The sequence below is a fragment of the Callospermophilus lateralis genome, chromosome 8 (genome assembly GCF_048772815.1).
Source record: "Callospermophilus lateralis isolate mCalLat2 chromosome 8, mCalLat2.hap1, whole genome shotgun sequence".
NCBI classification, from domain to species: domain Eukaryota; kingdom Metazoa; phylum Chordata; class Mammalia; order Rodentia; family Sciuridae; genus Callospermophilus; species Callospermophilus lateralis.
Genome location: NC_135312.1, coordinates 32,583,840 through 32,611,569, shown reverse-complemented (window position 1 = coordinate 32,611,569; position 27,730 = coordinate 32,583,840). Strand labels below are relative to the sequence as shown.

Below are 27,730 nucleotides of genomic sequence, written 5' to 3'. Positions count from 1 at the left end.
ATGGAGGAGGAGATGCAGCCGGCGGAGGAGGGGCCCAGCGTCCCCAAAATCTACAAGCAGCGCAGCCCTTACAGCGTCCTCAAGACCTTCCCCAGCAAGAGACCGGCGCTGGCCAAGCGCTACGACAGACCCACCCTGGTGGAGCTGCCGCACGTGCGGCCGCCCCCGCCGCCCCCGCCGCCCTTCGCTCCGCACGCCGGCGTCTCCATCAGCAGCAGCGAGCCGCCGCCGCCGCCGCAGCAGTTCCAGGCGCAGAGTTCCTACCCCCCCGGGCCCGGCCGGGCCGCCGCCGCCGCCGCCTCGTCGTCGTCGCCGTCCTGCACGCCCGCCGCGTCCCAGGGCCACCTGAGGACTCCGGCCCCGCCCGCGGCCCCCGCCGCCTCGTCGTCGTCGTCCTTCGCCGCCGTCGTCAGGTACGGCCCCGGCCCGGCAGCGGCCGCGGGCAGCAGCAGCGCGGGTAGCGACGGCGCCAGCCTGGAGCTCAGCGCAGGTACCAACTCTTGGGCGCAACTTTCCTTCCCGCCACGGTCGTGGGAGGGGAGGGACCCGGGCAGGAGAAGCTGGGGACCGCCGACACTCTCCCGCGCGCCCCAGTGTGTGTGACTGGGGAGACCGGGGAGCGTCCGAACGCTCCTTGGAGGCCTCCCATGCGCCCCACTCTTGGGCAGCAACTTCTGGAAGATTCCCCGGCGCCGCCGCGTCCCAGGTTTACGACGGCGCGCGCACTTAACAGGTGGCTTGGCGGCTCCGTTGCTCGGTTGGGGACGGGGATGGGAGCCAGATGTCCTAGGGTAACAGGAGCAACTGCTTGGGGACAGCCTGGGGCTGCTCGGGTGGCTCCGCTGAGGCTCCCTTTCTTTACCCTCCGCTTCTTCACTTTATTCTTCCACTTCTTCCCTTTTCACTCTCTCCCTCCTCCATTTGTTTTTCCTTCTGTTTTTTTTTTTTTTTTTTTTTTTCCCCTCGCCTTTTCTCCCTCTCTTTGATGCAGTCTGCCCCTGTCGCGGTCCCCTTCGGCTATTTCTCGTGCTCGGTGTTTCTTTTTTTCTTATTTATTTATTTATTTTTATTTTTATTTTTTTCTGTGCGCTCGTGCTTCTGCGCGCGCTGTCTCTGCGGGCCCTTCCCTGTCCACCCCATCGTCCCAGCCGTGGCAGTGAGACACCTGATTCCTCCACTCCAGCCTCGCGGTGGTCCTGGAGTTCGACCTTCCAGTGGATTCGGGTGTTTGGGCGCCCGGGGGTGTTCTCGCTCTTCTCCCCAGCTCCGGGCACTGGGTCCAGGCTCCTCACGTCGTTGTTCCCTACCTTGTCGCTCGTTATCCCCCCTCCCCCACCGTGGGACAGACAGTGCTGATTTCCTCTGGAGCTTCTCCGCTCCAGCCCTGCAGAAATTCCTCTGCACCCCTCCCAGAGCCCGAGTCTCCTCTCTTTTATCCGGAGTCTACAGGCTCCCCCCACACCCAGAGCTAGTGCGTGCTGCCCCGCTGCTGGGAGGCCACGGAATGGGGCCTGCACCCAAGGGTGCTATGTGCTCCATGAAGACGCAGGCACGTTTATGGACTCATGAGAACTTAAAAGTTCCTGCTCAGGCCTTTTATGGCACTCCTCCCATTCTATATTTCAGTGAATTTGTCTTTTTTTTTTTCCTAATGAAAATAGAAGAGTATTGTCTCTAAATGAGTTATAGATGCCTGTGCTAAGTGTTCTGCTGTTTGTCAATATTTTGACACATGAAGGATTGGTTTTGAGAAAGAAAATCTAATTATAGGTTACCGTGAAGACTAGTTCTGTCACAACCCTCTCTGATGTGGAGATGTTTGACTGCGTTGAGTGGGGTTCTTATGTGGGCTTCCTTGTTGTTTGTGAGGTTTTTTGGGTTTTGTTTTTAGTTGCTGTTGGCCCAGTATTCTATTGTGGTATTACAGTTCATCGTTAGGCTGCTTGTGGGCGTCCTTTTTCCCCATTTCTCTTGTGTTTTCTCCCTTATTAGGTTAATGTTCTTTTTTCTGAGTTTGGAGTCTTACTCTTAAATTCTACCTCATTTATACTCCAGCTCAGCATTCTTTTTACTTTATGTTTTCCAGCAATTTGGGTCCTTTCCCCATTTTCTATATTTTGCATACTCCTTTGCATAACCTTGGTTTCACCGTGTCCACTGAGGTTTCCCCCTCTTTTATCTGCCTGGTTCAGTCTTTTATCTTCCCTTGCTTTCTCCTTTCAGGCTTTGCTATCTTCCAATCGTTTAATTCCCTTAATACAGTATAAATCTACACCTTCTCATTCCCATTTTCATCCTTTGTGTAAATTTGGTTTTTTTTCTGCCACATTTCCTGTTTCTTTCCTCCTCCTCCTCCTCCTCTTCTTCTTCTTCTTTTTTCATTCAGCAGTCACTTGTGGTCCTTTCCATGGAACCTCCCTGCTCTGGAAGTTTCTCTTGCTTTGTTTTCTTCATGTGAAGGTTTCTTTTTTTTTTTTTTTTTTTTTTTTGTAGTTTCCCTCTTCTCATCTTGTCTAAAGAGTTTGCTTTCAGTGTTTCTTTTAGAGTCCATTTAGTTTATTGTCTCTGTCCCCAGGTAGAAATCAACATCACTGAATCTAAAGGTGTGAGAGGTTTTTCTGTTTCATTTATTTATATATATATATATATATATATTTTTAATACCCTTCTAACTTCCCATACTGCCTTTTATTCTCAAGGCTATTAAAAAAAAAAAAAAGAAAGGAAGAAAAACAAGAACAAGTTTTTAAACAGAGAAGTAAGGTTGATACCATGGAGGACTAGATGCCTAGTGCTTGTTGGAAGGATAGGAAGTGGATGGTAGATTTTTTCTGTGCAGTATGGAGATGATCTGAGTGCAAAAAGAAAAGAAAAAAAAAGTCATGGATTGTGGTCATAGTATTAATCATTGATGGACAAAGCCATCTCTCAACAGCACAGTGATGCAAGTGACCATCAGAGGGACAGCCAGCAGAAGAGCTGATTGGTTCTTTGAGGAACTAATGGTTCCACTTTGAACCAATGAGCTCATATGCACACCACAGTCATTTAAATACATGGGGTGGGGGTGGTGCTTTGCCTGTTGCACCCTCACTAAATTGTATTTGCAGTGTCTTAGGCCACCTAGCAAACTGAAAATGGTCAAAACATCAACCGGATGAAGTGAGTCTAGTAGAAAAGAGGCACAACAGACCATCCAGGGCAAATGCAGTGAAAAGATGAAAGGGTTGAAGTGAATCTTATTTCCCATTAAGAGCCACAAGTCATTAAAAGGAAAAATATGTGATTACAAATAGAATTTTTCAATATTCTTATAAAATCATGTGAAGAGTATAATTTTCCTTAAAAGGGGTAATACACTATGGTTTTAAAAGCACATTTTTCCTCTGTGGGAGGCTTAGAGTTAAAATCCACGTAGATCTTGATATGCAGCCTAAATTTGGCATCAGGAAATGGGAAATTGCATCTTTAAGCAGAGTACAATCAAAAATGAATTACAATAAATCCTATATAATTGCATAGGTCATTCTCTTTAATGAGATTTTATTAACCTGACTGTCAAGCTTTTGAGTCAGGCAGATATTTTATCTTCTTCAACTGATAAAAGTGTCAGCTATAAACCACCATATAAATATTCATAAATCTACACATCTGTGGCAGCCTATCAGCATCATTCTTTTGGACATTAAAAGCATTCTAATTACTTTCTGTCTAGCAGAGCTGAAATGCTGCCTGTTATAGTATGTGCTTGGCAGGCATGATTGCTTTTGTTTGCCATCACAAATAGCAGCATCCTATTTTATATACCGATGGTCCAGAAAATATTCAGGGATTGACTGAGCAGGATGAATATTAGGAAGCACCATCTGGTTTTGATAGCACCGGGTATATTAACTCATCTGTTAATTTTTGACACATCATTGATTTATTTATTTAGAAAAATTGCATCCTGTTTTGCTGTGTTGATGTTTGCCATTATGAAAAAAATTGGATGGCATTTTTTTTAAAGACATCATTCATAGATTTAAGACAAGGATGATGCCTCCAAAGCTTTCGTTTCTGCTATTTTCTATGCCATGATGTCCTCTCTTAAAAAGAAGTTAAATTAACGTTTTATGGAAATCAACTATTAGAAATCCTTTTGGTAGATATAATATGTGGATACATGGTAGTAGGTCACAAAAAAATTCTGCTTCTGCATTTTAATATTAATATATTTCACCCTTCGCTGGGCTAAAATCAAAAGGTTACCACTAATCTTGAGTACTGTGATCTCCTTCATAGAAACAGAATTCTCTTGGGAACCTGCCGTGATGGGCACATTCCATTCAAGGCTTTCCTTACAAAGAAGGACATTAGTAAAGTAGGGAGACTGTGTTTGATTGCCTACTTCCCATCCCTCTTCTTAGTCATTTATCAGATTTAGGATGGATTAAACCACTTAAATGCAGAAGAATTTCAAGAAATGAATTTTTTAATTAAAAAAATAATCGGGTTTAGATTTTGGAATCAGACTAGGCACAATTTGCAACATGATATTATCTCCCAACAGGCTGCAAAATAAATTAGAAGTGGTCATTTTACAGTGCTTTGTGATTGTGATTTATTAACATTTCATGCTGCTTTATTTAGGGAAGTTGGGGATAAAGTAGACAATTTTAAAGCCTCCTTCTAAACTGTTGAATTTGTACTTCACTGTTATCCCTGTGTGTGGAGCATTCCATGACTAGGGGGAAAAAAAAGTTAAAACACATGTTAACACTTTACTCAATTAAGAATCATGGATGAGTAGCCATTCAATTGTGTTCAAATGAAAACAAAACTTTTCTCCATTTCTTAGTGATAATGTGCTATGCCTAGTACTTGGATTTCTAATTATACTCTGTCTAGAAAGCTGAAATATTGCTGACTGCAATATGTATTAAGTGGAAAGAGTTGCTATTTTCCCTCACCAAGTGTAATGCAATATATTTCATCATGGCTTTCATGTATCAATGTTAAAATAGAAAATAGTATTCAAATATTTCAAGGTACTAAAGAGGGAAAAATTCAACTTTAAGGGTGTATGATTGCTATTTTTGATATTTCAATTCTAAGAACAAATTCAGAATGAAGCATTTTAAGAACTGCAGGCAAGAACTATTTTATGATTGTAGCTATTCTCTGATATTCTGAGTGCACTTTAATAGATTATCTTCATAATGTAGTATATTACATAATGATTTTTTCTCAGCATGTTATGAGTTTATCCTTCAATTAAGAAAACAAATCACGCTTGTCCCTAAGTCAGATTTTTTTCTCCTTAAAATCTATGCTGTAATGTGATTCATCAATATGATTAAAACTACTGAGTGTTCTCTAGGACACTGAACAAATATAATCGAGCAGCTCTTTCTAGGCAGTTCTATTTTAGCCTTTCCTTGCGTATTTGTCCCTTTCATCAAGGTTATGTTAAAGGTGTATAGGCTGTAAATCAATTGGGACTATGCTGATTAAAATGCAAACAGTAAATACAACTTCAAGTCTAGAATGGGATTATAGGATTAAAATGAATGAAAACTGCTCTTGTGCTAGAATTGAACATTCCCAATCAATATCATCCTTTGATTTTACTAATAAAAGAATAAAAACTAGGAAGTGAAAAAATGAGAATAAAACATCTTAAACCTCTCCACTTGAATGGTTCAGCTGTTTACTTTCATGTTTTTGTTTTTGTTTTGTTTTGTTTTTTTTGGTTTAGGTCATTGTAAAGAAATGGCATCAAAATATTTGTGTGACTCAGGACCAAAGTCTAAAGCAGGCCTTATATCATGTATTGAATAATTAAAAATCTTGAATCAGATGTTAAGTAAAATACATTCTCTTCACCTGTCTTGACAAATACACCTTTATAATGACCAGGTTTGACTTTGGGATTTTTAGCTAACCATGACCACTTCTTCTGACTCCCAGCTTCATCTTGCACTCAGAAGTACATCATATACACAAGTAGGTGCCCCAGTCCGTGCTTCCAAGCTCTAGCTGCTATCCCTCTGTAGGTAGATGGCTGAGGGCACAGGCTCTCCAAGCAGTTAGTAGGGAATTCTTAATCTTGTACCTTACAACAGGGAGAATATTGGCTGGAGGAGGAGGGTCAGGGCAGAGATTCATAATACTGTTCCTAAGAGTAAGGAAGTGCTGTCCCAAGAAGTAAACAGCCCTATGGGCTGCCAAAGGTGATCTTGCCACCCCCACCTCAGCAAGTAAATCTGAAAATGCTATAAACTGAGGTTCTCTACATGTTTACAAGAGTCCTACCATGTATTTTATCAGTATTTCTTGAGACACTGAGTTGATCCTCCCACCCCAGAACAGCCTGTAATTGCTTCCTGAACAGAAAAGATCTGGGCTCTGGTTTCTGACTTGGTATTTTTCTAAAAGATTCTGGAATGGTAGCATTGTATAGATGTGGGGTACATGAGGGATGCTTCCTGTGTGCTGGTTAACCGTGTTGTGGGATTTTTATGCACATTCTTATTAAATAGTTAGAACCAGGTTACTTGGACTCCTCTGTCTCCCCAATACCATAGTTACTTCACAAAAGAATGCTAAGGAAAAAAACCCGGGAGGAGAAACTGCACAGGGGTCTCTTGAAATGCAATTTCATTGGTCACATATCCTGGGTTTTCTAGAGGTTTTCTTACTGCAACTCTTCTGTCTTGTTGCCTGTAGAAGCACACAAGTATCTCAATATTTTTAATTTTGAAGGTCCCCTATCCTGGGAAAGAAAAAGGAATAGTCACCATTCTCAAAAGCAGCAAGTGGCTGTTTTACAAACAAGTATTACTGGCAGCTAAATTCTCTAGTGCTTTCCTTGTTGCCATTTTTCTGGGTAAGGAGAAGCTGAAGCATCCTCATACCACTGAATAAACTCTGGAAAGTGTCCCTGTCTGTGTTTATAATCACTTGTCTAGATAGTAATGGGAAGAGAACCTTTCCAGTGACATTTTCCTATAGGGCGAATACTCAAGAACCTTAGGCTGATGTTAAATAACACTATCATGATTTGGGGAGTTTTTCCTGTGTTTTGTAGGGAGTTGATTGGTTTCAGTTTACTTTTTGCTTTTCACTGCTTGACAGTTAATATGCTTTAGAATTCATGTATGTGGGCTACCTAGCACCCACGCCTTATGCCATTTGGGGAGATGTGACAATCAAATGAAAATGGCTCTGAGAAGAGGCACTCCTGATTTTCAGATATATGGATCTTGGTCAGCCTAAACATTGGCCTTGACAAGAAATCCAAATTAGCAGGTAAATTTAGAGAAGGAATACTAAATAGAGAAGTTGAATGACACATGTAGTTTTGTTTTGTGCTCATTCTTTGCCTATAGACCCACTCTTTGTTTTATCTTAGATTTCTAGTGAGCTCTTGAAAAAGACTTATCTTTCTTCTCCAGTTTGCATCTGGGAGCTACATACTCTCAGCAGGGATTGTATCAGCTGATTAATAGCAAGGGCATAAGGGCACTCCAGAAATAGAAGTAATGATTGCTCTAAGCCCTCCTATCAATGAGGAATTGAGTCTGCAGTGGCCAGCTCCATTCATTAGAGTAAGGATATTAATGAAGCTGAAGGTGTGAGTGCAGACCTGTGCAGGCCAGTTAATGTCAGAGAGAGAGAAATCTCTGTACGGTGCCCAGAATCATAGGCCAGCCATTGCTTAGAGTCAGAGACTGGAGGTGACTCATCAGGAACCTGCCAATCATAGAACAACAGGAATTTGTCCTGTTAACAGTGGATTCTCTGTTTCTGGTTTATGGCAGAGTAAAAATACTTATTTTAATGGGTTTAAGTGATAAAATTGAGGACTTTTGTTTATTTGTCGTCTTAAGCTGTTGGTCACTGACATATCTTTTTATTTCATTTCAGAAAGTCGTATGATTTTGGATGCCTTTGCCCAGCAGTGCAGTCGAGTTCTTAGCCTCTTAAATTGTGGAGGAAAACTTCTGGACTCAAACCATTCTCAATCCATGATTTCTTGCGTAAAGCAGGAAGGCTCTAGTTATAATGAAAGACAGGAACAGTGTCACATTGGGAAAGGGGTCCACAGTCAGACTTCAGACAATGTAGACATAGAGATGCAATATATGCAAAGGAAACAACAAACTTCTGCCTTTTTAAGAGTTTTCACTGACTCCCTCCAAAATTACCTGCTCTCGGGGAGCTTTCCAACTCCAAACACCTCAACGCTTAGTGAGTATGGCCACCTGGCCGATGTGGATCCTCTCTCCACCTCTCCCGTGCATACACTAGGTGGCTGGACCTCCCCAGCAACCTCTGAGTCCCATGGTCACCCATCATCTTCTACACTCCCAGAGGAGGAAGAGGAGGAGGAAGAAGAAGGCTACTGTCCCCGATGCCAAGAGCTAGAGCAGGAGGTTATTTCACTGCAACAAGAAAATGAAGAGCTCAGAAGGAAATTAGAAAGCATCCCAGGTATGCTTCCACATTACTTGCAGGACAACTGCAAATTGTACTCCTTTCCGTTATTTCCACTCTTTGTATGCATAATGTGTATGTGTGAATTTTTTTAATTAAAAATTTTTTTTTGGCCAGCAATAGAAGAATTGGGAAAATAGGCATGATAAGGAGATCTTTAGCCTACCCAGTGCCAAAGAAGTTTGGGGATGAGTCACGAGATTGTCTTTGTTTCAGCTACAGTGTTCTTGGGTATAGACTTAAAGACCATATTCCGCATGAAAGGCATCTTTATCAGTCTGAAAATAATTCCTAGATGTGACTCCTTGACATTGAAGTAGGTCAAGTGCTGTGAGCCTGAATTCCTTTCAAAAAAGTGGTCCTGTTGCTGTGGTTTTAAAGGCTTTGCCATTGCTAGAAATTACAGTGAAAATATCCGTTCAGAGGTGGACTGGAGTAGAACTGAACAAATCTCTTCTGTTCCATTAATTTTCCTTGCTTTTCTTATTAAGTTTCAGCAGGCATAGTCTCTTTTAGAATACAGACTCCCCCTTAAAGTTAATAAGAAACAGTAAACTAATAGGCCAAAGATAGAGCAGTAATTAAGCTGGCCCTAAACTATTTGTGTCCTGGTTAAACACTAGGCATCTACTGTCTCTTTAAAAAAAAGACTAGATTTTCAGAGTAGTAGAATCGTCTATATGCAGAGGCCTTTTCCAAGTTGCTTAGTTGTTTTCAATTTTTGGAAAAGCACTGATTTTACATTGATCTTTGAATTCTACTGTGTGTCTGGGACTTAGAAAAGATATTAAGATCATCAATAGAACAGACTCTTCAAACTTTTAATCATGCAGCCCATGGATGGTAAATTTTGGAGTATGTACTTAACCAATCTATGCAGTCTGGCTAATTTCATACATGAACTACGATACTATTATATTATGGTCAAATAAAGCATACGTAATAAGTTTTTAAAATTTGAAGGCTGACACATGCATGTAAACATAAGTTATGTTCTTCACTTAACTCGGTGTTTTTGTATCACCTATTTGGTATCTGATCTAGAAATAAAGACATTAATAAAGTTCACACTTGTTTATTAGAACATCTAGAAGGCAAAAACAGAAATGAATGTTTAGAACTGCTAAATTAGAAATTCATCTTTCCACTCTTTGCATTTAAAAGAATTTCCCAAATAGAGCTGAGATTTTGTTCAGAACATTTTGGAGTTAGATTAAGTGAAGTAGTCTTGGGGAGGAGAAGCTCTAGTGAAGTTAATTCATTTTCTTTTTGCATTTGAGCTGTGGATTAGATGCAGAGAGGTGCCATTTTCCCAAGTCAGGAAGGTACTGGCTGCAGGAGATAACTGGGTAGAACCAGAACCAGAGCACTGCTCATTTCCCCAGACCAGGGAGATAGGGTTTCAACTAACACCCTGGGGATTCTAAACTCTAAGCCCTGGGAATTGTGGTCCACTCACTGAGGGTTTACCTCAGTAGGATATTTTCAGATCTACTCCCACTCCTCTTTCACTGGAGGAGAAAAATAGCATCCTGGGGATCATCCTGCTGTAGAAACTGACACCAGCCATTCAGAACCACAAGCAATGGAGCCCAGCTTCTGAAGAACTCTTCTCTCTATTGGCTCTGCATTTTTAGGGGGAAAAAAATCTATTATTTTTAGGGACCCATTTGAAGAAAAGTCAGTAAGAGGCTGGTTTTGCACATGCTAAGAGTGTTTTGACAAGCAGTAACATCCCTGTATAACTTGGAGGGGTTTTCCCAAGGCAGTGTCCCTGCTTCCCAGTGGACATAGTAGGCCCCTATTATCCTAGAGGCCAGTACGTTTCCATGGATGGACTTGTAACTTTCCTCAAGAATCTACCTATAAGGCAATCAACTTTTTTATAGCCAGACTGGATGGATGTATATAAAAGAAGGCAGCACTCAGTGGTTAGCAGAGGAAATCGGTTGGGAGTGAAGTGAGAGCACATGCTGCAGGCAGAGTCCAGGGAGCTTCCTTGATCTCATCTCTGCTTCTCCAGAGGAGTGCTGTTGAGCAACTACAATAGCCCTCCAAAAGAAAGAGTTCCCTGTCTCCCCACCCCCCATCTCCCGAAATAATAAAGCCTTCATACCTGGAGCAGTTCTTGAAGTAAATTAAGAGAAATGAGCTTATCATCTAAGAAATGATTTCACTTAAGCAACTATAAAATGGGAAAAGGAAGGTCTTGAGACCTTACCAAAAACAGGCTGGCGAGAGGTGTATTTTTGGCACTACCCAAGAGGCCAGTGCTAAGTATTATTTGTGAATTTTCAGTATAGTCTTACTGATGATCAATTCCATGAAAACCAGAGGCTTCTAGGAGGTGCTATCTTAGTTTTCAGAGTTAGTTTCACTCTGTTACTCCAAGGAAATGGCAGTAGAAATGGTAGTGGTGCTTTTCCCTTGTATTAATTAATTAGATGACCACGATAGAAATTACAAAGTCAGTTAAAATGTGAAATTTTTTGAAAATAGGTTGAAAGAAAAACGTCAGTAATCCCAACTACCCAGAAGGATGAGGTAGGAAAGTTTGAGGCCAGACTGGGCAACTTAGTAAGTCCCTGACTGAAAGTCAAGTAAAAAGAGCTGGGTTGTAGCTAGACGTAGAGTTGTGCCTAGAATGTGCAATGCTCTGGGTTAATTTCCTAGTACTGCAAAAAAAGAAGCTTGAAAAGGAAAAAAGTATTTGGATCAGAATATGAAGTGCTAAGAGATTTTTTTAGAAGAAAATGATGGGTGGAATTTTTCAATGGATAGAGTTTCAGGTTAGGGTAGCCTAAAGATGTTACGAGCACATATAAAGGAGAATGGCTATAAAATACCATGTTTCATCAATCTAAGACACGACTGAGTATAAGACCCCAGTGTTTATGTTCTACTAAGAAAGGAGGAAAACAATGCAAATCATAATTATAGATTATAATCGTTTTTGAACATGAAGTTGGTAATATTAAAATAAGAAAAACTGTGAGTCATAGAATCATAAAATGTGTTAATTAAAATACCTTGAAATTTTCCAAAGTGCCAAATATAGGCAAGATAAATTTATTTATTTTTAAAATTTATTGTATATATTTAAGCTATATCACATGAGGTTATGGAATTTATGTAGATAATTAAAACCTTACTATAGTGAAGTTAATATCCACCATCTCACACAGTTAACCATTTTTTTTGTTTTTATGGCAAAAACAATGAAGATCTTCTCATTTAGCCTGAATCCAAAATACAGTATAATTTTAATTACTTTCGCCCTCATATTGTACATTATATCTCTAGAGTTGTTCATCCTATGTATCTGCTACTTTGTAACATTTGACCTATTTCTCCCCCCTCCCCAGATCCCCAGTAACTACTTTCCTCTCTATCAGCACATCTGTGTGTTTTTTTTATATTCTATATATGAAATCACACAACGTTTTTCTCTGCCTGGCTTCTTTCACTTAGCATGATGTCTTCCAGGCTCATCCATATTGTAGAAAATGGCAAGACCTCATTCTCTTTTAGGGCTGAACAGTATTTCATTCTATATATATGCCACCATTTCTCTACCCATTGTTGCAGAAATGTGTTGTTCCTCTGTCTTGGCTACTGTAAATGATGCTGCAGTGAACACAGTACAAATGCCTTTATGACGTGGTAGTTTCATTGCCTTTGGATATGCCTAGAAGAGGAATTGTTGGGAAACATGATAGTTCTGTTTAATTTCTTTGGAAACCTCCCTAGTGTTTTCCATAATGTCTGACCAGTCTGTAGTCCCACCAAGAGTATATGAGGGTTCCCTTTTTTCCACATCCTTGCTAACATGTTATTTTTGACTTTATGATAATAGTCATTTTGATCAGTTTGAAGTGGCATGTCATAGTAGTTTTGATTTTCATTTCCCTGATGATTAGTGGTGTTGGGCACCTTTTTATTTAGCTGTTGGCCATGTTTATGTATTTGTAGAAATATGTATTCAAGTCTTGTCCATTTTTTAAATCGGGTTATTTGATTTTTCTACTATTAAGTTGTATGGATTCTTCATAAATTTGGGGTACTAAACCTTGTTCATATACATGGTTTTCAAATATTTTTCCTAGTCTGTAGGCTTGTGCTTCATTTTGTTGTTTTCTTTGCTGTGCTTAAGCTTTTTAGTTTGAGATCCTGTCTGTTTAATTTTGGTTTTGTGGCTGGGCTTTCAGTGTGATATCCAAAAAGTCAGTGTCAAGGCCAGTGTCCAGGAGCTTTTTCCTCTGTGTTCTTTTCTAGGAGTTTTATAGCTTCTAGTCTGCTATTTAGGTCTTTTATGTGTTTTTAGTTGATTTTTACATATGGTATAAGATATGGGTCTAATATCACTCTTTGCATGTGGCAGTTGTTTTTCCAGCACCCTTTATTAAAGAATGTTGTTGTTTTTTACATAAGAACTTCTACTTTGTTTTTTTTTTTTTAAGTTGTAGATGGACACAATATTTTTATTTTACTTATTTTTTTAATGTGGTGCTGAGGATCGAACCCAGTGCCTCACGCGTGCAAGGCAAGTGCTCAACCACTGAGCTACAACCACAGTCCTACTTTGTTTAAAAAAAAATGCTTATAATCATTTCAGTTTATTCTCATAACTCCATGAGCCTATAGCAAATATTATCATCCCCATTCTGCAGACAACGTTGTTGAGACCCAGACAGGTGAGATCAGTTGCAGACCTAGGATTATTATCCAAGGTTTCTGACTCCATATCTTCCATTGTATGGGCCCTTGTATTCTATAAAAGTTTGTGAATAGTGAATTAGCATTATTCCTAGGGGAGGTACAAAGTATGTTACAGAGAGCCCCTGCTCACAGTATTTTCCACTAATCATTACATACCTTGTTTATGGGTGTGTTTGTTCAAAGAGACCTTATTTGCTGTTTGTATTTGGTTGGTTGACATTGAACTCCACTGGCCTGTAGAATCCCATACCACAATAACCCAGGCCTGAGTGCAGCTTGTCCAACACACCTGCCTCCATAAGGCACTAGACACCTGCTTGTGCTTAGGAACACTAGACACCACTTGAGCGCTAAGTTACAGGCCACTTAGGCAGTAAAATCACTAATGAAAACCCAGCACAAAAACAGACCACAGCAAGGACACTTGTCTACAGATGAGAACTGAAACAAGAAGACAGAGACCATCACAGTGGTCAATCTCAGCTGGACCTGTGCATGTCAGGTGACTCAAACTTCCCTGTGCTTTGCCCATGTCTGTGAGTGACTGCAGAAGCACCAGGGATATTGATGTGGATATTAACAAGTAAGCACATTTGCAGACACAGAGTCCATGATTTGGCAAATAATTTAACCATTCTGAGACTCACATTCCCCCTCCATGAAACAGGTTAACAATACTACAGAGATGTTGAAAAAACCAGATTAAATAAGTAGCAAGTGAGTGCCTGCTAGGTATTCCAGTGAGCACTCGATAAATTACAACTCTAAGAAAAAAGAGAGAAGGCATCTGTTCCTTGCTTGGCAATACAGAGAACTTAAGTACTCTTCCTAAATTAATGAACAGTGTTCTTAACTTGTAAAGATGTCACCCTTCAATTCATTACCCAGGTTAGGAGCCTCAGATCCACCATGACTCATCTCTCTCTCCCACTTTTTGTCATTTCCCAAGCCTCTGAATTCCACTCTCACGTACTCACCAGTTTGAACCCTCCTGCCTCTTCCCACTGCCTTCATCTGAGCAAATCTCATAATTCAAAGGGTCTAGCTTCTCTCCTAGACTCCAGTCACTCCCCTCAAATTGCCCCAGGTCATCAATTGCCAAAGAGCCCCTAGTCTGTGGAGTAAAATCCAGCCCCATCACTGTGGCACACAAGGCCCTTGACTACCTTGCTGTCTTCCTGTCCTGTATTGAAAACTCCACCCTCACCTCAGTGCCCACTATCCACCAGTGTTCTGATCCCACTGGACAGTTTGTGATTCTCTGAGAAGTCAGACAGTTGTATGCCTCTGGTCTTCCCCCTTGAGAAACTCCTGCACATCCTTCAATACAGGTGACACTTCTTCTCCATAACAGACCTTTCCCCAGATCCCAAGCACAAATAACCAATTTCTATAGTACATCATGCATTTTTCTGTTAAAACCATTTTCAAGGAAAGTGTTTACTCTATATGTCTGTTGCCTAATGAGATAGGAAGAGAGGTCCTTTAAGGCCCTGAAGACAGAACAAAGTCAGAGTTGTCTTTGTGTCCCCAATTCCTGGCCCACTGTCAGGCATGTTGTGGCAGCTACACAATTAATTGAATTAAGTGGAAATAAGGCATTGTCATTATAAAAAATATAACCATTCATCTGTAGACTAATACCTAGAGCTGATTTTTATTTCTAAATAGTTCCATTCAGGAGCTTAGCTTTATAGAGACTGTGAATAGAACACTTAAAAAATGATTAAGCACACAGGTGGCCATGGTTGTCAAAGGACAGTAAGAAATTTCAATCTCCCTATAAAATTGTGTGTGGTACATTTTTAAAAGTTTTTAAATCTCTAAAAACAATTGTCTAGCAAGGTAGACTAAATAATGCTTGAGGAATAATAAACTGATCAAAATTTTAATGTAGTCGTCTGCAATGAGAATTAGAACTAGAGCCCTGCACACCCTTAATATGGGCAAAACCGCCCGGGCACAGTAGTGTACACCTGTAATCCTAGTGGCTCAGGAAGCTCAGGCAGGAGGAATGCGTGTTCAGAAGCCAGCCTCAGCAACTTAGCAAGGCACTAAGCAACTCAGTGACCCTGTCTCTAAATAAAATGCAAAAAAGGGCTCTCCCACTTCTCATTATTCCCCAAGTTGGGTTAAATGCCCCAAGTTCAAATTTCAGTACCAAAAAAAAAAAAAAAAAAACAGAAGGCAAACCCAGAATTAGAGAGGTTTCCCTTAGAAGAACCTTACTGCACAGCTGCTTAGATAGCCCAGCAGCCAAGACAGCATGGTCAACAGCTAAGTGGCTTCTGTGAAGAATTCACTAGACCCTAATCTTAAAATCATCGTAGCTTATAGTAGGCAGTACTTCCTGGGTACTGCTTCGCATGTATTATTTCAACTAATTGGCAGTAGCTATTCCAGTTTTACAAGTGAGATGACAGACTCAGATCAAGCAACTGTCCCAGGATCACGTAGTTAGTTTGTAAGTGTCAGCGTTAGTACATTTAAAAAACAGGACCCAACAGTTACTTGAGGAGTAATTCTCAAGGCTTTTTGCCAGGTATCTATCATATTATCTTAGGATGTCTTAAAAACCCCCATTCTGTGTAGGATTTAACTCCCCTTTCCTAACCATGATAAGCATCCACATAGACTAGGGAGTCTTCCTTTTTGTTGTTGATGCAAAGGAGCTTTCTATTTTCTCTGTCTGATACGCATTTTAAAGTGTTGTTGCATGGAGGGGAAAAACTTAAAAACATTCATGTCAGGAGGGGTGCATTTTGGGTTCCTTTACAGCATTTTTTCCTTTTAATATGTTTTTTTGGTTTGGGTTTCTCATTTACTTTCTAGTAGGTTGCAGAATGAAAAAGTGAATGGGTGAAATCTGCCCAATGGATCTGAAGTCGTGTTTGCATGAAAGGCAGTTAGGAGTGACTGTCTCTGGGGGCATAATCCGCTCCTTGAGGACCCTGTTGATGATCTTTTCAAGCTGTAAGCCCTGACCTGGCTCTCTTCCATTGGAGACCAGGGGTATTACGTGGTGGTCTGAACTGCAAGGAACCACGCATGACATCCTATATCCTTATTCCCTGTGAGCCCCGAATACACACTTAGAAATTCCACTGCAGTCCATAAACTGTAGGTGAATAAGACAAAGGGACAAGAGAACAGGAGATTTTCCACAACTCCCTTTCAGTGTCCTGTGCTTCTTCTAGGTAGGCAGCATGGTGAAGCTGTGGGTTAGGGTATGTTTTAACTCTAATAAACAGAATTCATTTATGTTTCAAATACAGTTTATACTCACCTCTGTTTTCCAAATTGATTGATTTTGAGGTCTCCCCCTCAACCCCTCAGAAAACATTGCACTTGATTCTATGGCCTTCCTGTTAAAATCCAGGCAATTATCCAGAGTCCTCAGCCAAGAATAATACTCCCCTTTCTTAATGGGAGTGCACTCTGGCCCTGGACTGGAGGGGCTGAGGTGCATCTGCCTTGCAGGATCACCGTTGGGGAGGACATCAGGGGAAAGCCTAGAAGAAGGGAATCACTCAGCAAGCCCAAAGCAGTGGCTGTTTCAGTTGGTTAAACAGTCCACTAGTAGTTTTGTCCTGTCTTCCTGCCCTAAATCGGGCCCCCTATAGCTAGCCAGCAGATGCACATACAATTCCATCTTCTTCTAGCATGGATAAATCAGCTGGCCTTGGTGATAGCTAGCTTAGCACTGCTGCCTAAATGCTGGGTGTGTGAAAAGCAGGGAGAGTTGGCCTCTTAGCTCTGCCAGGGCTTTGTATTCCCATGGAAGGTAATAGATGCAAGGGAGGAGACATGACAGTCACAGAGGTGTTTTCCAGACTTCTAAATTAATTCTTTACGATACAGGTTGAGTATCTCTTATTTGAAATGCTTATGATTACAACTTCCCACATTCTGGAGTTCTGCTAATTTTGGGATATTTCATATACATAATAAGATATCCTTAGACCGAAGTCTAAGCACACCGTCAATTAATGTTTCATATACACCTCATACAGGTAGCGTGAAGGTAATTTCATACAAACTTTTCAGTGTGCCTGCATTTTTACTGCAGCTCATCACACAAAATCAGGTGTGAAAATTTCTCCTTGTAATGTCATGTTGGCCCTCAAAAAGTTTCAGATTTGGGGGCATTTTTGGATTTTTAAATTAGATATGCTCAACCTGTACTGGTACTGGTTTTTATAAGGATGACAAAGGAGAAAGGAGTAACAACTACCATAATCCCACAACTAAAATATAAATCATTGCTAATTATTTTTTTAAATAATGTTTTTTTAGTTGTAGGTGGACACAATACCTTTATTTTATTTATTTATATGTGATACTGAGGATCGAACCTGGTACCTCACATATGCTAGGCGAACACTCTATCACTGAGCCACAACCCCAGCCCCTCATTGTAAATTATTATTATTATTATTAGCACTTTGGCTTATTTCTTTCCTATTTCTTTGCTATACATATAATTATTTTTAACATGGTTGAAGTCATACTGAATATTCCATTTTATATGCCGCCTTGTAAGCATTTTTTGTGCTTCATTTAAAAGTTTTTTCATAATCTTAATGACTGTAAAATATGAGTAAGGAATCAAAGGAAGTTCATTCAAATCCTAATTACATTTACAAAATTTTGGTAAAACTTCCGAGCTGAATCCAAGGTCATTCCTTACACCTGTCACTTGGTGAGGCAGTCATATGTACTGTTGCATTTTATCCTTATCATAAACTGTGAAGAAAAAAGTGTTGCTTTGGATCCTCATATGCAGCCCCGTCTAGAAGAGACTCAAACATCATAAAAATTAAATGATGTTCTAAAGGCCAGATAAATTACCCAGGTGCAGTGGCACACACCTGTAATCATCTAAGTAGCTTGGGTGGCTGAGGCAGAAGGATGGCAAGTTCCAGAACAGCCACAGCAACTTAGCAAAATCTTGTCTACAGTTAAAAAGGAGTGGGGATGTGGCTCATTGGTAAAGTGCCCCTGGGTTCAGTCCCCAGCACCAAAAAATTTTAAAAATAAATAAACAAAGGCCACACAATGAGTAAAAACCCCAGAACCAAAATACAGCCCTGTCTCCTGCCTCTGTTAGTTTCTCAATTCTGGTTTTTTTTTTTTTCCCCCAGTAATTAATGTCCAAAGCCAAAAGAGGTATCCTCCTCACTATGGCATCTGTAAAGTGGATCGGGCTTTCACAGGCTGAAATCAGGAGTTGACAGGTTTTATTAAACTGTGGTGTAGTAATAGGCCTACTTCAAACTGACACCACCGTGGCTACTTTGGTTGACCTCTGTGGCTGTGCAGCAAATGCTACTTCAATTTGAAGACTATATTCAGAGGGCTATTCGTGATGGCCATAACACAGGTCTGTAAGGATGATTATTAAAGAAAATAATTCGGGGGCAAGAAGAAAGATTTCTTAACCTACTTCTACTTCTTGTCATTTAAATTCTTCAAAAGGCTGTTGATATAATTTTTAGTTTGTTATGTGATGTCACCTGAAAACCCAAAGCCATTAGCAGGGGATAAAAATGATAACTTCTGTCTGCTATCTGAAGAAAAAAAAAAAAAGTGAGAAAAAGAAAGTGAAGAAAGCTCTGTGGTGATACTTTAAAACTGGGGCTTAGGTTAAATATTTATTATTTTCTTTAATGTGACAAAAACATCTTAGGAAAACACAGCTAAGAAAGATAGTGGCAACAATTTATATAAATTAGATTCTTAACTAAGCTACCAAGACCTTTGAAAGCAATTAGTCAAAATTCCTGAAAGAGTGCTAATATAAATCTTAAGATGTAGGCATTATTTATGTAATGGAACAAAAAAGTCATGTTCTATTGGGTTAATATCTATTCAGTTTTACTGTAATTATTAAATGAATATATAAGACAAAGTCTCAAAAAAAAAATAGTGTAATAGTCAATGAAACACATACCAAGTCTGAATTGGACCAAATCAATGGACCTTCTTAAAACCAGAGAAAGGGATGCATTCAGTAAGAACTATGTGTCAGGTGTTGGGAATCAAATCTCGATTGAATAGGATTCCTGTTTGTTAATAAACTAGATTGATTCTGTCATTAAAAATGAACTTCTTCAGCTGGGTACAGTGGCGCATGCCTGTAATTCCAGCAGCTCAGGAGGATCACAAGTTCAAAACCAGCCTCAGCAACTTTGCAAGGCCCTGTCTCCAAAAAAAAGAAAGAAAGAACTATCTGTTTATTATTATAGTGAAATACCCAAAGCTGAGTAACTTAGAAATTTATTAGCTCAGTTTGGGACGCTACAGGCTAAAACACTAAGGTGCTGGCTCTGGCAAGGGTCCTGGCTGCATCATTCTGTGCAGATAGCATCATGGTGGGAGGAGGTGTGAGAAGGAGATCATATGGTGGGGCAGGAAGCTAGGGCTTGAGGAGGGCTGGGGCAGACTTGATCTTTTATAACTACCCTTCTCTCAGGAACTAACTCAGGGACCCACTGTTCCTTCCCAGGGCATTGCCTGTTGACTCAGAAGCATTGCACTGTGCTCCACCTCTTTAAGAAGTCCCACCATCTCCCAGCGTTGACACTGCAGAGACCAAGCTTCAGCTCATGAACCTTAGAGGGAAAAACTGCATTTAAACCATAGCAATGAGTATTATATCATTATCAGCCAGAGAAATATTAGCTTTCAGTGCTTTAATTTTAAAAGTGCCATCAGGTGCTTATACCAAAAGTAAAGTCAGAGTTAACATCTCCTCTTTGACTTATTCATGATCGTTATTGTTGACCCAGATTTGCATTGGAGTAAGTTGGACTTGAAAGATCTCAAATTGTGCTGATCCTAAAAATTGTCCCCAAACTGTAGCATCTGTTCTGTATTTACTAACTGAAATAACTGCGGATGTCAAATGAAAGGAGATTCTATTTCCTTTAGAAAACAGATCCTTTTTTTTTAGAAGTTCACATCAACAGTGTTTTTAGACCCAAGAGTTTATTTTCATGTTGAGGGCTAGCTAATGTGTAACTGTTGCCTTTCCTTCTTCCCAGTGCCCTGCCAGACCGTTTTAGATTACCTGAAGACGGTACTGCAGCACCATAACCAACTCCTGATGCCACAGCCAGCCGACCAGCCCACCGAGGTAGGTCTTGGGGGGTCCCTGTTCACCGTCCCTACTCTCCTAGTTTCCGTCTGCTCTCCACCCTGTAATATCACTCTACTTTCACTACCCCCTGGAATGTTTTCAGGTGCCTTTGCCGGTTACCCGCCCCAGGGACCTTCTTGTAGCCCTTAACTCTTTTCTTCTTGGCCTTAGCATTGGTACTTTCTCTGGATTCCCCATCCTTTTCTTACTTCACTCTCAAGAGTTTTCCATCCATTGTTCCCCAGAGTTTCATTCTTCATCTTCTCTTGCTCTTCTCTGTTCATTTCTGTTCCTTATAACATCCACCGCTTGAAGGTTAAGAAGTTCCAGTGGGTATGGAGAGCCCCAGTCCCCACAGCTCAACCTTATGTCACTGTCTACTGCACCACTTGGGGTGCCCACACACCCCTGAGCCTCATCACCCTCACTCTGAACACACATGCTCATGTTTTCTCTTCAGTAACAATCCCACCCAACCCAGGTAGGAGTTTCTGACAACTTCCCTGGCTGTCCCCTCCTTCCTCCTGGCATGCGCTGATTCCACAGCCATGTGAATTGCCTATCTTCTCTCTGAGCTGCACTTAGCACTTTACACCTGGAGTATTAGAATAGATTTTTCATTTCTATCTTCTAAATTACAGATCCAAACTAAATGTTACTTGCTTAAAATCCTTTCATTACTCAGACTAATAATAAAGTCTACATTTCATACTTGAAACTTTTGTCATATAAAAAACAGATGAAAAGCCACTTCTTTGAGGAAGCTCTCCCGACTGCCCTTCCTGTTTTATGCTCACGTAGCACATTGTTCACAGGTCTAATGCAGAACTCCACAACTTACTTAATGTACACCTGTGTCTTCTGTTTGGCTATGAGTCTGCAAAGACTTTAATTTAGGGTTATTTATCTTAGTTTTATCAAAGTGACTCAACAACAGGTCAGCGTTTATAACCTGTTGGTGGCTAGTTGAAGAGGCTAGAGAATCAGAATTCAAATTCCATAAAAATGTAAAAAACAGAGGAAAAAATATCTGCATTTCCGTTGGATAGGACTATTTAAACTTTTATTACCCATCATCATCATTATTACTATCCTATTTTTATTGTCATTTCAAGCACATGAGCATTTTCTCATTTTTATTATTTGTCACATTTTATTTCTATTAACTATGCCACAACAGGATTATAACTCTCATCCATAACCCACAGGGCATTCTGAGTTGTGTTTTGGGCTGTAAATTACGTATTCTCTTTCTTTTCCTTTTTCTTGATGAAAATTATCTCTAAATGGTATTTCTACATTTTATGAGACAATATTTTATGTAGAGCTTCTGCATTTTGGAAGAGTTCTGAGCTCTTCTATAAGTGGATTTTTAAAAGGATTTGAGAAAGTAGCTTCCAAACCACAACTTCCCATCTTGAAATAGACTGGCTTTAGGGGTACAGCATGGCATCATGTCCCCAAATTGAAGAACCCACCCCTTTGCGTCCTGGGACCTTAGTAAAATAGCCATAATCCTACCTTGCAGGTGAGCTCCACACACCTGAGGGAAAACATTTTTTAATATAGTGTTAAATAAACAATCTCCTTTTCCAAAATGGACAAGTATATTTACAGGGACCGTAAGTACGGGAACATTTTAAATTAATAGACCCTTGTATATCTGTTGCTCTCCTTAAAGTTCTTTTAACTTTGCCAATTTATGTTCATCAGCTCTTTCAAGTGTCTCAGTGCCACAGTGGTTAAAAAAAGGTAGGCACTCTTTCCTGTAGCTGCCCTTACTGTCCACCTTGTGCCAGCCACAGTAGTAAGCATTGTACTACATCAGTCGTGGGACATGTTTATTATACCTACTGTGTGACAGATGCTGTTCTCCACCCTGGGAGTAGGATATTGTGTAAAATGATAAAAATCCTGATTCTCAAGAGCTCTTCATCTGGTAGGACATTGGTGGAAGCCTCACTATACACACTAGCAAGCTTGGAGTAGTATCCCTATTCTGACAGAAAGGAGTTTGGAGAAGTTATTCACCTGCCCAAGGGTGAGCCCAGAGTCCAGCTTTGCAGTTGGACTGATACTGCTGCAGGGGAGGAGAAAGGAGGCCAGCATGCCTAGGGCTTGGGGCAAGCACCTCAGGTTGGTCATTAGTTGCTCAATAAATGGTGACAGTTATTAATAAAGTTTTTCCACAAAGGTGCTTTTGACACCAGGAATGATTCTGGCCAGCCAGCCTGGATTTCACTCATCCCCGCTCCTGGCTGCCCTGAGGGTTGAGGGGGTCAACTGGACAGAGCCGCCATAAGCCCTTCCCTCTCAGTGCATGAGAAGCAATGAGATTATTTTCCCTGTTTGCTCTCTTCTCCCAGCCATATTCTGTTATCTGTGCAAGATGCCACCTTTTTACTTAGGAATCATCTTACCTCCATCTCCCATAACCTAGTCACTGGATTGGTTGCCTGGTGCTCTTGATTCTATATCTCATTCCCTCTTCTGTAACTGTACTGCTCCAGAGTACTTATATCTCACTTCCCATTTCCCAAGCTGTAAAACGTTAGTTTCTGCCTGTCTTCTGATCACTCACCTCTTACACACTATGTCCCCCTCATTGTACACAGAACCAAGGATTGGTATATGCTCCCAAATGCTCACTTCATAAACACATTATAATACTGTTTCTTGTATTTTACAGATGGAGAAACTTTTGTTCCAACAAGTTTGAGTACTTTGCTCACATTAATCTAAGACAAAAAAACAAAAACAAACAAGAATCATCTTAAATCCAGCTTGTCTCTAAATCCATAGCACAAACTGCAGCCTCAACTGCTTCCCTTAAGAAGGGAAATCAAGTCACATTATATAGCTTTCTGGAAAAACTGAAGTGATGAGTTTCCATGTGCACAGTTTACTGACAGTTTCCTAGCCAGCTCTGGCTGCCTTTTTCTGTTGGCTTCTCTACCACTTACCTTTCTCAATGCTTAACTACGCAGAGCACTTTTTGAAATAAAACCTTGTCAGACCCAAACGGTGCCAAATTTATAACCTATAGTAAATTTGCAGAGTTGTAAAACTGAATGAGTTTTCCCTTCTTTATTTTGTACACCTTAATTACTGGGGAAAGAGTACATTAAAACTGAGATCATGGGTTAATTAATTTGTCCTGGACTGTAGAATTTTATGGACAGGCAGAACTAAAGTAATGGTTGTGTAGGTGCAATTGACTAAACATGGCTTATAAATGTTACAGAAATTCCCATAATTAGTCCCACTGCAGCTATTTAGCCTGGGAATTTTATAGCAGACATAAATTATGAAGGTGAAAAGTAAGAAAAATTTTGAGTTGACATAGTGGCATTTGTAGAAGCTATAATTTGAGGAAACCTGTTTTGCATTATTGTTAATGATTTTTTTTCCAGTTTCCACAATTCCCCTTTTTTAAAAATCACTTTTTTTAATGTTGTTTCCACTGTAACACAATGGCTATCAGGTGTTAGGTGCTTTAAACACGGGTAATATCTGATTAAAATAGACCACCAGCACCATTTCTAAAAGTACTTAACTGCCAACCAGAGGATGAAGGGACCTGTTTGATCACACTCTTCAAAGTCATTTTTTGCATATTTTAATAGATTGAAAAGGAAAGTTACAGGTTATATTTAAATAGTGTTTCCTGTCATTGGATCTTGACACATTTTAACCTACCTGTTAAAATGCGAGTTATAAATAGCTCCTCTTTCAAAGGTGTTCATTATACCTCATTGGCTCTTGTTATAGAAAATGCTAATGTAATTTGAAAAGTGCCCGTTCTGAGTGTGAGCAATTACTTGTGCTCTTCAGTACCGGTTCATTGTCAGCATAGCCACTTGGTTAAAAAGCAGGTTTGCCTTTGAAATGGAGATCACTTTGGCTTCTGGCTGGCTGGCTCAGTAGGTAATGAGAAAATATTTTGCTTTTCCAGGGAAGCAAGCAGCTGTTGAACAACTATCCCGTCTACATAACGAGCAAACAGTGGGACGAGGCTGTAAATTCTTCAAAGAAAGATGGGAGACGGCTCCTTCGCTACCTCATCAGATTTGTTTTCACAACCGATGAGCTTAAGTACTCATGCGGCCTTGGGAAAAGGAAAAGGTCAGTGCAGTCAGGAGAGACAGGTCCCGAAAGACGCCCTCTGGATCCAGTTAAAGTCACATGCCTCCGAGGTACTGCATCCTTCCGCTCAGTGTCCACCATCCGTGATCCCATTTCACCGCATTGGCTGTGGCTGCCCCGCACAAGTGTTCAGCCTTACTGTATTTTGATTTCTTTCCACTGAGAAGCGTATAGGCTTCATGTGGCCCATCTACCTGGTAGTGAGAAGCTCTGTAAAAAATCGTTTGCTTTAGCCTCGTTGTTCTCACTTAATGGTACATAAGCATTGCATAGCACCTCATGTTTCACCCTTTAAATTCAGATTTCTTTCTGCTGCCAGAGGAGGCCATTTCTGGCAAAATGGGAGCATAGGGAAATGCACAAAAGAAAGGAAGATGTGGAATATATATTTTTTTAATTTGGTAAAATAGAACTTTTGTTTCCACTTCTAGCCTGCCACCCCTCCCCTAGCTTTCTTCTCAAGAATACTCAACCCAACTCCTTAAGTTTGTTTAGAATTAATTTTCCTTAGTGCCTGCAGGATATCTTACCCAGTAAAACTTTGTTTTGGTTTAAAGTTTCTGTATTAAAAATGCTGCTTAGAGCTGGGCTCAGTGACTCTGGAGGCTGAGGCAGGAGGATGGCAAGTTCAAGACCAGTCTGGGCAACTTAGACCTGTCTCAAAGTTTTAAAAATAAGAAGAGCAGAGAATGTAGCTCAATGGTAGAGTACCCCTGGGTTCAATTCCTAATACCACAAAAAAAGAAAAAAAAAAATACTAAGTATTCAGATAATACTACCATTTCATTCGTATTAACTGGTGATTATTTTGCAGCTGATCTGCACTATAGAAAGCAGGCAGATGTGAGGAGGAGGAATCAGGAGGTACACAGTTGATTTGAAAGATACAAATAAACATGTAGACAAGTAGAAACATAATAGTGCCAACTGAACACTGGCACATCTGAAAAATCCACATTAGAACACTCAAATATTAACCTGTATACTTCAATAGCAGTTTTGTTGACTATATCTAATACTGGTTTAATCTGGATAGGGATCAAAAATTTTCCTGATAAGAAATTATAGTTTTTTGGGTTTTTTTTTTTTTTTTTTTTTTAAGTTACCACTGATAAAGTCTTTGTTTATTGGAAAGAATATCCCTATGTTCCTTGCTGAGTGCCACCTTACCGTAAGCACTTGGTTTCTGCAGCCATAGGTGGCTAGGCTGAATACATGGTATTTATTAGCAATTAAGATTCTTAGCCCACGCCAGAGATTTCTCATTCAGCATGCATGGCTCCTGGCCATGATCACCCTAGGTGATCTTGTTGATCCTCATGTAAGTGGCCGATGCCTCAGGAAACCATTTGAGAAAAATACCAGTATTAACTGGGTACAATGAGCCTACCTCTCATTGGCCAATCTGAAAATTTTACTTAGACTGACTAGGTGATAGAACTTACCTAGGGTTCCTTTAGCAAACTAGCCATAGTTTCCCTTAATCCCCAATATCATCAAAAGTGATGGAGTTATTCACCAAGAGGCAGTATTGAGCTTGGGGGCTCTACTGGGAACACTCTTTATATATATTCAACAAAGTTGCCCTTAGGCTTATAAAGGAGCCAAGATGAGGGGTGTCACAACTGTATCCCTTTCTAGAAACTTGATTCACATCTTATGTTAATAGCAAGTCAGAGAAACAGAGGGATGAAAAGACATCCCAGAGAACCAATGCCATTGCCTGAAGAACACTGCTGGTCCATGGTCACACTGATGCTGGCCAGGCTGCCTAGCCAGAGTCCACAGTCTCTAGTACATTTCTCACATGGGGCATAACCCACAGCTTTTATCCAGCCCTTAAGTGTAAAATCCATGGGCAAGAAATGGTGATCATGCCAAAGGCAGCTGAGCTATCCCTCCTCCAAGCATGCTGATTTTATTCTGGTAGCATTAAATATTTAGTTGAGATCATATATTATGCTAGTAAATATGTAGATATTTCAATTTGAGAAGGAAGTGTAGCCTATCTTGCAGCATTTTAAGAATGAAGAAACCTTCTCTGAATTAGTACCCTCCCTCTCATTAAGACCCTGCCATTTTATTGTGCTCAGTCTTTAAACTCTTAGCTGGTTAAAGAATACCATGCTAATGATATTTGCTGTGCTTCTTGATTTAACTTTCTCAAAATATCAGTGTGCTCCGTTACTAACCTGCACCAGGCATGGTGCACACAATGTCTTACTGATCAAATTTACCTTTGTTTTCAACAGCAAATGTTCCTTAGCAAGATGACCTCTCCCTTAGGGGATTTTTACTTGTACATATGAGAAGAAAATTGGTTTGGAATAAGTTGGGTGTAATAAGTGACCTCATCATGGCACTGCATTGGATCTCCCATACAGCTTTTCTGATGGAGCTTCTGTTAATGTTTGAGCAGCCTGTCCTGTTGTCATCTGTCAAAGCCAGCTATTGTTTTTTTCTCTCTTTCTTTACTGTTGTGTATATTCCCGCAGAATTCATTAGGATGCACTGCACCTCCAACCCCGATTGGTGGATGCCCTCCGAGGAGCAGATAAACAAAGTGTTCAGCGACGCTGTGGGTCATGCCCGGCAGGGGCGGGCAGTGGGAACTTTCCTGCACAACGGTGGCTCATTTTATGAAGGAATCGATCACCAGGCTTCCCAGGATGAAGTCTTCAATAAAAGTTCACAGGATGGATCTGGGGATTAGTGGACAGAATCTTCCCGCTGTAGCAGCTGGTCCTTTCAAGAGCTCCAATTGTGAATGTCCATTTACCATCACCTGAGAGTCCAAAGCATGTTGTTCAGTCATACTTCACACATTCTCAACCTTAAAACTCCCTTGACCACAGTTCCCAAATAGAAATCCATTTTAGGGTTGTTTGGGAAGTATATGGCACCTACAACAGACTTTAGTAATATAAAAAAGAAAGAAACTGTAGTTGATTTTAAGTGATTACTGGCTAGACAGTGAGGGCAGAAAAATAGGTGAGCTCCTACTCACCTATCCGACATCTTCAGGTAAGCTCTGCTTGAGCAGAGGTAGCTTCAAGGAATGGTGAGTTAGTGTTTGCCCATGAGAGAAGGCAAGACATGGGAGTTATTGTGAGGGACAAAGAAAAAGTTTTCTCTTATTTTAATTCAAGTAAATTATCCATGTTTTCCAAATACTTGAATTCTAAGTTCTCAGCAAAGATATCACGTGCTATCTGTACGTTACAAAAAGTCTATTATTAATAA

General features: G+C 40.4%; 1 protein-coding gene across 1 annotated transcript; it reads left to right on the top strand.

The window, feature by feature from the left end:
- Bend4 (BEN domain containing 4) lies at positions 1 to 27,200 on the top strand. Its single transcript, XM_076865295.2, has 5 exons — positions 1 to 490; positions 7,912 to 8,478; positions 20,247 to 20,338; positions 24,297 to 24,537; positions 26,983 to 27,200. The coding sequence occupies exons 1-5, from the start codon at positions 1 to 3 to the stop codon at positions 27,198 to 27,200; spliced, it is 1,608 nt and encodes a 535-aa protein (XP_076721410.2).
- The last annotated feature ends 530 nt before the right edge of the window (positions 27,201 to 27,730 follow it).